Here is an 11,695-nt window from a genome sequence, read left to right on the forward strand (position 1 = left end):
TATGTGTTAGTGAGAGAAAGCTAGGTTTAGATCTTAGTGATCTAAACCAGCTTCTTACAGATGTATACTCGTTCGGTAATGTAAATCTGTGTTGATTGTAATGAAATGAATGAGTTTCTTCTACATCTTCTTCTCTATCTTTTACGTTTTTTATGTTTCACGTCTTGAATCGAGGGTAGTGGATGTTGTTCGTCATCGATCCATGGGGTCCCGGGGACTTACACTTTGGTTTTTGGAAAAAAAAAACAATTAACCAACCCACCAGTTTTTTTATATGGTTCGGTTTTATTAGTTGACTCAGTTAATTCGATTTTTTGCACGCACCTAGCCTTTAGAACCAAACATTTAGGCCTAACCAAGATTTTATTTGGAAATACTAGAATCAACTAATATGCAAGAGTAAATTACGATTTTGGCCCCTATGGTTATATTACTTTATCGTTTTAGCCCAAAAAAGAATCTTTTAACATCTGAACCCCCAACGTCTTTTTTTCTAACCCTTTTGACCCCTAACACTAACACCATCCATTTACTTGGTTAAAAACTTGTCATGTACCCCTCACATGAGGGGCATTTATGGCAAAATGAAAAAAAAATACCCTTCTATTAAAAAAACTATATATCTCTATCATCCCTTCTCCCTTTCGAAACGATCCAATTTCATGATTTACCAGCATGCCATAATTTGAACTACTATTACAAACCAGGGTTCCATGAACTAAATCAACATATGTAACATTAGGAAATTAAAAAAACATTCGTCCAGATATTAAAAAAATCCTAATATAAAACCCTAACTGATCTTACCAACCGCCCTTGTAGGTTCAACCATCGTTTCGACACCAAAGAATTCGAGTTCCTCTGTGACTTTTCCGAAAGTTTCGAGAGGATGTGAATAAGGATCACATCAGAAATGAGTGAGGTGAAATCAGTAGATTCAACAGTTTTGAATGAATCATAAGCTAGGGTTTTGGTAGTAGCGGTTGCTGGTGGAGTTTGTTGGTGGTTGTTGAGTAAGGAACGGCGGCGAACAACAGTATAGATGACGTGATTGAGAGCTAAATCGCTCTTCAACCAGAGATTTGTTAAATGTACTGGTGACGGGTGGTTAGGGTTTTGATTTTCAATTGAACAAGATGACATTGGGACAGTGTTTGAAATGCTTTAACTATGGCAAGCTTCAATGTGTACGAATTCATACCTGTTGCAGAATTTGTTGAGATTGTTGTATGGTGTTTGCTAGATTTGATTGAATCACTCGTGTTGTTGAATCAGCGTTTGACTGAAGAAAGTGGTAACAAACCTATGGACAACCCAAATTGTAAAGGGAGAAGGGATGAGAGAGATATATACTTTTTTTAATAGGACATTTTTGTCATTTTGCTATAAATACCCCTCATGTGAGAGGCACATGACAAGTTTTTAACCAAGTAAATAAATAGGGTTAGTGTTAGAGGCCAAAAGAGTTAGAAAAAGAGCCGTTGGGAACTCAGATGTTAAAAGATTATTTTTTGGGCTAAAAGGGTAAAAATGATATAACCACAGGGGCCAAAATCGTAATTTACATGCAATTAGATCAACTTAGCCTAAAGAAAATGAGGTTCTTTGGAGCAGTCCCAAGCCCACTTATGATAGATAAGCCGTGCCCGAGCAAGGTGAAAACTTAAGTTGGAGTTCAGCTCAGCTAAGCTTGGCTCACTTACTAACTGAGCCACATTCAAATGAGCTTTTTCCTGAGCAACCAAGCTTCGAGTACAGTTGTAAAATAATTCATGTAAAGCTATGTACCACTATATATGGGTCCACAACCAAAGTTTTTTTCTTCTTCATCATCATCATCATCATTAGTGTGACATGGTTTAATCAAAGAAAACGTAAATAGAAATTAAAAGATTTGCCAACTCCAAAATGAGCTGCTTCTGGATTAAAAGACCACTGATCACAAAAGCTTCAGCCCACCAGTTACATCATCAACCATATCAGCTGGTCCTGCATGTGTATGCACTTTTCAAGATTATTAAGGGAAAAAAAACAGGTGGCAAAGCTATTGAAAGAGTCAACTTGGGTTGTGTTTTGTCTTAAATGGGCGGGTCAGATATAAAAGATTTAGCTAAACGGGGATCGGGATCGGATCTAACTACTCTGACTGACTCCTAATGCATACAACCTCTTAAATAATTCTATTCAAGATTTAGATTACCAGTGTAGTAACATTGCCCTTGTAACCATAACTAGGGGTGCAAACGAGCCGAGCTACTCGCGAGCTACTCGAGCTCGAGCCTAAAAACAAGCTCGTTTAGCAAACGAGCCCGAGCCCGAGCTTCGCTTATCGAGCTCGAGCCGGCTCGCGAGCCTAATCGAGCTTTCTATTTATATATTTTTTTATTAATATATTAAACATATATTTATATAATAATAATTACCATTTATATAAATATAAAAAAATAACTAAATTATATGTATGATAATAATTATAATTAATGTAAATTAATTAGAAAATACTAAGTGAGTCGAGCCCGAGCCGAGCTCGAGCTTGAAAAATGACCTTCGAGCTGAGCTCGAGCTTCAGAAATAAAGCTCGAATCGAGCCGAGCTCGAGCTCGAGCTTTCATATGTTAAACGAGCTCGAGCTCGGGCTCGGCTCGTTTGCAAGTCCATAACTAACAGTCTATAAAAGACTAAAAGAACAAAAAGGTGTTTCTGGCCATACTAGAAATGACATGTTTTAACACGAGCCAGATTTGACCCGTTACTCAACCTGACCCACCCGCTCATCTTGCCACCTTAGTAACAAAAACAAACAGGAAAAATACTAATGTGCCAGAAAAGAATAAATTTACCAAGAACTGCCATCACTGTCCTTGAATCTGGGGAGAAAAGAGAAAACAATAAGATACTTCCAGCGGTATTTATTCTAAAAACTGCGGAGACAAAATCTAACAAACAGAAAATAAATTGCCAAAATGGCGTAAAATGATACATCAATACAAGGGTGTTTTTGTCTTCTAGAAAGAGGTATACTTTGGTAAGGTAGGCTTGTTTTTGCCACAAGTATAAAAGTGAGCGGTACATACTTGGGTTCATATAAGTAGTTTCAACATACAAGTGGATTAAACGAATAAATTAACCACCATGGGTGGGCTCGAGTGCGACATACACATTATCCTTACAATATAAGTTTCTCTTTCAATAATCTATAGCAACAACAAAAGATATAGCACAACTCCCAACCAAATGCAGAAGAAAAAAAAACATATTCAGACATGAGTATGGAAGCTTACTTGGTGCTATTTGCGTTCTACCAGCATCAATGACGATATGAGTTGGTATAGACAATGATTTTGCTCTTTTCTGCAAAACAAACAGAACAAAAAAAAAAAGGGTTATACATATACATATGTGTGTGTACCGTGTGGAACCAGAATTAGAATAGTATATAAAGGGTTCTACTACTAAAACGGTTTATTTGGTTATTGTGGTTTGATAAAACAGAGAAGGGTGTTTGGAGTTGCTGATGTAAACTATTTATCTGACTATTTGTGAGTGGAATAAGTTGTTTTGAATATGGGGATGATGTTATTCATATAGCTTATCGCGATTTTAATAGCACTTTTGAGTGTTTGGATGAAGAAAAGGAGCGTTTGCTTATTTTAGGATAAAACTAGTTGTTTTTAGTAAGCATATCTGAGATAGTTTATTTCACTTGGTGGATTAAAAAAGTACAAGTTTATCCTAAGGATGAAATAAGCCATTTTCAATAAAGCACATTAAAGGGTGAAATACAAATTCTTTTGAATAAGCTGCTTATAAGCATAAGTTACGTAAATAAGCAATCCCAAACACTGCTTACTTCAAATGCCACAAGTAGATAAGCGGTTAAGAAGCATCCAAAATACCACCTAAATAAATCTAGTGTGAAACTCAAATGACACCCTATATTAGAAAATTCTGAGATTCACAAGCAAGCATTATACATACTTGTAATTCCAACATATCATCTTCACTTTCAATTTTGACGACCACCTTAACCTGCCCACACATCTCCCACCTGCATAAATAACCAACGACAAACACATAAAAATGGATCTAAAAATGATTTACAGAGAGAGAGAGAGATACCACCTACCTGCTTAAAGCTTTGGGTGCTCGGTGAAGAATCTTTTTATACAGACCCAAAGTTGCATGGCTGCGAAACCACCATATTTGTTTGTTAGATAGAATTATTCTAGTTTCATAATGAGTGCTAATAAGGAATATGAGCACCTGCATTGTGCAGCAATCTTCCCTTTTCCCATCTTTAGGTCATTTCTTACAACCAAAACCTGCATATATATATATATATATATATAGCAGCAAGAAACAAACTTTTATCATAAAGCTTGCAGGATAATAATAATTAGATATTTAAAAATAAAGGGCATTATTACCATCTTAAAATCTTGAATAATCTCAGCAAGTTTTTCAATCTCAAGGGGTGGTTTAGCCCCACGTACTACAAGTGCAGCAGCAGCAGAAGCAGTTTTGAGGGTTTTGGTGGGTTTTCGTGTACCAACGAAGAAACCCAAAGCAAGGCATCCTGCCCCAACTAAGATAGCACTGAGCCATGTCACATCCATCATATCCTTGGATTCAGATTGATGATGCCTACAAGGAACATTATTATTATTATTATAAGCAATGCAATGAAATGCTAATCGAATTTGCAAATAAATAAATAGATGTTGTTGATGTTTCTACTTCCATCTCTCCCCTTTTGAATTTAGTCAATCCCCAAACTAGATTGGTTTCTAAACAGAAATAGGAATTGGTATGGATACTCAAATCGAATCGAAAGATCAAAGTATTAGTTAGGGTTTAATCTATATATATATATATATATATTAAAAAAAAAAAAAAAAGTTACCTCTGATCTGATCGATCGATCGATCGGGAGGGTGAGCTCAGTGGGGCGCCCCTCTAAGCAAATCCCAAACACGACTTCAACTTTCTACTTCAAAGAGATACATAAATAGTCCCTCGTCTCCCAGGGTTTAAACATTCTATTCATTTACTTCCTCCAACAAATAAACTAAAAATAGATTATTAGAGTAAATTGTCATTTTCGTCTCTACGGTTTGGGCACATTTGTCATTTTCGTCCAAAATGACACTTTTGTACTATTTTGCCCCCTCACGTTTGTAACTTTTTGCCACTTTCATCCAAATGCCTAACCAAGTCACTTTATACCGTCAGATGGGGTATTTTTGAAATTTGTAAATGATAAGGGGGTAACTTGTAACTATGTATTATATATATAATCTCAGTCCTTTATAATATTCTTTCCTCATCAAACCCATTTACAGACATAAGAAAACCCCCTTCTTCTTTCTCACTATCCCTTGTTTCTTCCACCAACTATTTCTCCTCTGTTTTTGCATAATCACTATGTTCTTCCATAAATTTCTTCCTCAGACTCCCTTTTCTTTCAATAAACCTTTCAATTCCCCTATCATGTGATAGATGCTCATCCAAGTCAGCTTCGTTTCGTGTTCTAAATGATGCATTACTTCGAATTCTTCTATGCATTGTTTCTATTCTTCCCCTGTTTTGAAACTGTTCTGCCACGCTTCTTGAATTTCATTTTAATTCACCATACAACTCTCTCTCTCTTCTTCGTCTCTCGTTTTTCTCTCTCTCCTCTCTCATCCACCATCACCGACACCACCTCCGCCATCAATCCCCACCACAACACCACCTCCACGTCCACATCCAGCTTCATATCTCTCTCTCTCCCTCCAACAACCACATAACCCCCAACTTCAACTTCACCACCATGATTACCCATGTATCTCCTTTTACCCAATTAGGTTTTATGTCAATCAGCTCATGTTCGGATTCTGACTCATAGAATAACACAACTCCAAGGCCGACAAAGTGTTACAAAGCTCCGGAATCTCATCATAACTAAACCCAAACCCCATATCAAAACACCCTTTAAGCTCATCAAGATCTTCATCAGTCAAACTTTTAGCCCTCACAATATCATCTTCATCTGTTGCCTCAACATACCCTTCAAGAAAGACTTGATTTTTCTTCTTTTTGAAGGTGTTTTTGATCGATTTAGAGCGTGAATTCAAAGACCCAGATGGAGTTTGTTGGTTGGTTGAGAATTTGGGTTATGGATATTGGTTTTCTTGGAAGATTCTTTCGGAAATTTGTGACATTGATTCGTATGAACAGCTGCCCATTGGTGATTGTTGGGTGTTGGATATTATATCTATAATACATAGTTACAAGTTACCGGATATTTGAAAATTTTCAAAATTACCACATTAAACAATATAAAGTAACTTGGTTAGGTATTTGGATGAAAATAGCAAAAAGTTACAAACGTGGGGGGCAAAATGGTATAAAAGTGTCATTTTGGACGAAAATGGCAAACGTGCCCAAACCTCAGGGACGATTTTGGCAATTAACTCTTATTATTATTATTATTATTATTATTATTATTATTATTATTATTATTATTATTATTTATTTAACAATCATGAAACTAGTGATAGGCACATATGAATCACCTCAAAACATTTAGAAAACGTAAAAGATGGGAACTATGTACTCACTTGGGATTACGTATGTGTCCTTGATCAACGGAATAAACAAAGCTCAAACATGTCCTAATGTGTCGGATAACTTATGTTAGTGTGTCGAGACTTTAAACGGGAGATCAGATAGATTGAAGTCTTACAAACCAAACGAGTGTTGGGACTCATATGATATGGTTTAATAAGCTTAACATTCTGAATTGGAAAGAAACCTAAGTGCTTTGGACTCGTTATGACTCGTTAGAGTAGTTTACGCTACTTTAACGGGGTTTAGGTTTTTGGGTGGTGGTGGGAGTGGGTGTTTAGTTTTTTAGATTTTTTTTTAGGTTTTTGGGGGGTGGGGGATAGTTTTTTTTCTGTTTTGCCAGGGGGAGGTTTAGGTTTTTGGGTGGTGGTGGGGTGGGGGGTTTAGGTTTTTGGGTGATCGTGGGGTGGGGTGGGGTGGGGGTGGGTGTTTCGGTTTTGGTTGGTGATGTAGTGGGTTTAATTTTAGGTTATTGGGCACTTGTCACTCTATAAATCCTTCTTACACTTCTTACAATTAGGATTCTTTGTAGAATAACTTGACCCACATTAATACTCCCTCATCTCCCAGGGTTTAAACATTATATTCATTTACTTTCTCCAACAAATAAATGGAAAATAGAATAAAAAGTTGATTATTATTATTATTATTATTATTATTATTATTATTATTATTATTACTACTACTACTGTTGCTGTTGCTGTTGTTAGTATTATTATTATTACTATTATTAGTATTTGTGACAACTCGAGTTTCCGAGATTCCACTTTCGCATTTATTGCACGTTCACTGTTTGTTTAGTTGTTTACTTGCACAATTGGTTTGCTTTGTAACTGTATATGTTTTGGATTCGATAAAGTGTATTGTAATTGTGCATGGTTATGTGTTACTTGTGAAAGATTTGACAAATACTTGAATGTGGTGATGAAACTGTAAATTGTATATCTTGTGCATGTAACATGTAGTAGATAATACTTAAGGGTGTTTAGTGCTAATAGTGAAACTTTAACAACTCATAACCCTAATCCTCTTCACTAATCATTCACACAATCATCATACGTACCTAAGATTTCCTCTCCAATTCTCTCTACAACCATCCTCTTCATCATTGGCACAAGTCTTCTGCATCAATCTTGATCTTTCAATCCATTTAGAATCAATCCAAGGTAATTGTTTAATGATTGTTTGTGTTAATCATTGATTGTTGATTCATGCAAAAACCCTAGTTTTTCATATGATGGTTCTGTGTTTTTGATCAATTCTGATTTATTGTGAAATGGATATGATTGGTTGTTTAATCAATTGTCTGATGCTAACATGTCTGATATGATGAAGATGTTAATTGTTGATTTGATTTCTGCTATGCAAATGTATGAATTAGGGTTTCTGGATCGTATGAAAACGTAACTGTTCCATTGCTTCGCATGACTAACTGTTGGTTTGATTTTGATTGCTTGTTTGTCCGAATTTTTGATGATGGAAAGCATGTCCGACTTTTGTAACATGGACACTAGGTCCGACTTTTGTAACAAGACCCTATGTCCGACTTTTACATCTTACACTTAAGATCCGAACTTTGTTAATATATCAAGGGAGTCCGACTTTTTAACATGAAACTAGGGAGTCCGAGTTTTTAAGGTAGAAGCCCCTTTGGTCCGAATTTTGATATCACAAAAAGGTCCGACCTTTTGTGTATGGGCTTGGTCTGAGTTTTTGGGCCTTGGAGCCCTTGTCCGAATTTTATATGGGGAAGGCCCTTGTCCGAGGTTGTTTAACATGTAATGTGGTCCGACTTTTGTGAAGAATGGGTGTCCGACCTTTAAACAAATCCATGGGGGTCCGAGTTTCTATTAAGGAGCATTAAGGATCCGACTTTTGCTTGTTGATGTGTGTCCGAGTTTTAATTGATTAAGTATTGTCCGACTTTCGTTGATGTGCTTTGTCTAAATGTGTTAACCTTGTTAGTATGTTAACCCTGTTGATGTGTTAACCCTGTTACGTGTGTTAACGCTACTATGCATGCTAGTTCTGTTAATTCTGAGTAACGTTGTAACACGGTTAAACTTACCAAGACTGTTGATGAGTAACTGAGTTAAAACAAACTGAGAAAGCCTTGAATGTAAAGCTTGAGTTGCATGAATGTGATTAGCTGTTTATGTGGTGCATGATGTTAACTGCCAAGCATTATGTGATATAGACTTGCATGCGAACCTTTATGATCTTGAACTGATTGTGTATACATGCACGCTATAGGACTTGACTGATTACTTGTGAACACATACTTAGCATACCGAGCAAACCAAGGTGAGTTCACACAGCCAAGGCATGGGGTTCCCAGGGTGGGAATGAGTTTGGATTATTTACTTATACTTACCTAGCCTATGGAACTTAGTTATATGGTCCTCGGGTGAGGAAGGGTTATTGATAAGATACGACTGGACTAGTGATACTTATAGAACTGATCTTCGCACACACGCCGGGGTTGGCCGCGATAATATGACTAATCTTCGCACACATGCCTAGGAAGGCCGCGAACTATACACTAAACTTCGCACACATGCCGGGTGGCCGCGATACGAATATACCTAGTCTAGAATACTTGGGAAAACTTTCCCTAATCTTCGCATACATGCCTAGAGGGCCGCGATACGAACTAATACGACACATGACTTAATGAACGAACACAAGGCTTATTATACTATTACAATTACTGAACTGTTAACTGTGAACTCGCTCAACTAGTTGTTGACTCTCTGCTGCATGCCTTGCAGGACCTTAGGTACATATGGAGCTTGCACAGGGAGGAGCAGGTCGTTGTGGAGCATGGATCGTGGATGTTATGTTAAACTTTATAACACTTGAACTTATTATATACATTGGGTTTTCATATTATGCTTCCGCTACTTAAACTATGTTTGGTTTGAACATCAATTGTATTGAATTAGGTTTTTTACAAACTACTTCGATTATTATATACTATGTTCAATATGATTGGTGGCTTGATCCTGGTCATGTCACGCCTCCAAGCGGTGGTACTCCGCGTGTGGATTTTGGGGGTGTGACAGATTGGTATCAGAGCCATTGGTTATAGAGAACTCGGTTTTAATATGGGAAAAACGTTTTTATTAAAACCAGACTATAACCAGAACAGTGCTCTCAACGATCCACGACGACGCTTCGCTCCACGTGCAAGACTCGACATCCTAGGTAATAAGGTTTATGTTTATTGCCTACTTGCTAGAATTACATAGAACTTTGCTCGTAGCATGCTTAGATTACATTGCCTACTATTCACTATTGCTTGAGAACACCTACGTGCTTACTCTCTTCTGTCATCGCACTACCCGCGAACCATTCTCACTTGTTTTACTTTTACTATGAAGATCATGTCTGGACGTGTTAACATGACTCAAGCCCAGTTGACGGCTCTCATTGCAGAACAAGTTGCTGCGGCACTTGTAGCTGCACAAGCAGGTAGTATACCCTGCGGATGTGATTCACACTAGGATCTTTAGGTCCTACATTAACTCTTGTGTTTAACCTTGTCCTATTCTTACACGATAGGTCAACACGCTCAGCAGCCCGTCAGCACTTTCAAGAACTTCATGGACTGTCGTCCAAGCACATTCAGTGACACCGAGGGGGCAGTGGGACTCATCCATTGGTTTGAGAAGCTGGAGTCAGTATTCGAAATGTGTGAATGCCCTGAGGCTCACAGGGTGAAGTACGCCACTGGTACTTTGGAAGGAATCGCGCTAACTTGGTGGAACGCGCAAGTACAGATCCTAGGGTTGGCAGCTTCTAACGCCACACCTTGGAATGATTTCAAGGAACTTATCAAGAGGGAATACTGCACACGTGATGACATCCACAAGTTGGAGGTGGAACTGTATCATCTGAAAATGACGGGGTCGGAAATCGAAGCTTACACGAAACGGTCGAACGAACTGGCCATCTTGTGTCCAACCATGGTGGACCCTCCAATCAAGCGTATCGAGTTGTACCTCAAGGGTCTAGCATCCGAGATTCAGAGCCATGTGACATCGGCTAACCTCGACAACATCCAAGACATCCAGCGTCTTGCTCATCGCCTCACGGATCAGGCGGTGGAACAGAACAGGTTGCCCAAACGCATCAATGCTACCAGTCCAGCTGCTACTTCTGCTACTCCCAACGACAACAAGAGAAAATGGGATGGGGATTCCAGCAAGGGATCAGTTTCTGTTCAGTCTCAAGCACAGCAGCGCAAGACAAATGACTACCAGAATCCGGGTCAGCAATCATCAGGCAGACAGGGGCAGGGTGGATATCGGGGAATTCACCCACTATGTAATAGGTGCAACAGACACCACAGTGGACGGTGTCGCAAGGAACGTTGTCAGAGATGCCTCAAGTTAGGGCATGAAGCTAAAGACTGCAGGAGTTCGCGACCTGCAAATCAGAATCAGCAACTCCCACCATCAGCTCCACAGAACCAGCAACAGCAGCCACAGCGAGGAAACTGGGGGTGTTTCCAGTGTGGGGCTGAAGGTCATTTCAAACGTGATTGCCCTCAATTGAACCAGAACCAGAATCGCAACAACAACAATCAAGGCAATGGTAACAACAATGGTGGGAACAACAATGGCAACGAAGCAAGGGGACGTGCTTTCGTGCTGGGACGGGGAGAAGCAAGGAATGATCCCAACGTAGTCATGGGTAAGTTTCTTCTCGACGATGTTTATGTTACTGTTTTGTTTGATTCGGGTGCGGATACTAGTTATGTGTCATTAAAAGTTAGTCAAATGTTAAAACGTACACCAACACCCCTAAACACCAAACATGTCGTAGAGCTAGCAAATGGTAAAAGTGTAGAAGCCTCTCATGTAGTCAAGAGTTGTAACATCGTCTTAGCTGGTTAGACCTTCTTGATTGATCTCATCCCCATAGCTTTGGGTAGTTTCGATATCGTCATTGGTATGGATTGGTTATCCCAACATCACGCAGAGATTTTATGCAAGGAAAAGATAGTTCGCATTCCTCGTTTTGGCAAGGAACCTCTCGAAGTTCAAGGCGACAAGAGTGGTGCTGTGGTTGGCATCATCTC

At 38.6% G+C, this 11,695-nt stretch overlaps 1 protein-coding gene across 1 annotated transcript; it reads right to left on the reverse strand.

Annotated features, from left to right (window-relative positions):
• Positions 1-1,758: 1,758 nt before the first annotated feature.
• Positions 1,759-5,016, reverse strand: LOC110941283 (peptidyl-tRNA hydrolase 2, mitochondrial). Its single transcript, XM_022182905.2, has 8 exons — positions 4,904-5,016; positions 4,428-4,644; positions 4,264-4,322; positions 4,127-4,186; positions 3,979-4,048; positions 3,282-3,351; positions 2,841-2,867; positions 1,759-1,989 (listed from the first exon to the last, which is right to left on the reverse strand). The coding sequence occupies exons 2-8, from the start codon at positions 4,617-4,619 to the stop codon at positions 1,940-1,942; spliced, it is 528 nt and encodes a 175-aa protein (XP_022038597.1). The 5' UTR covers positions 4,620-4,644; positions 4,904-5,016; the 3' UTR covers positions 1,759-1,939.
• Positions 5,017-11,695: the final 6,679 nt, after the last annotated feature.

This window comes from Helianthus annuus, chromosome 5 (assembly GCF_002127325.2).
Source record: "Helianthus annuus cultivar XRQ/B chromosome 5, HanXRQr2.0-SUNRISE, whole genome shotgun sequence".
Classification (NCBI taxonomy): Eukaryota; Viridiplantae; Streptophyta; class Magnoliopsida; order Asterales; family Asteraceae; genus Helianthus; species Helianthus annuus.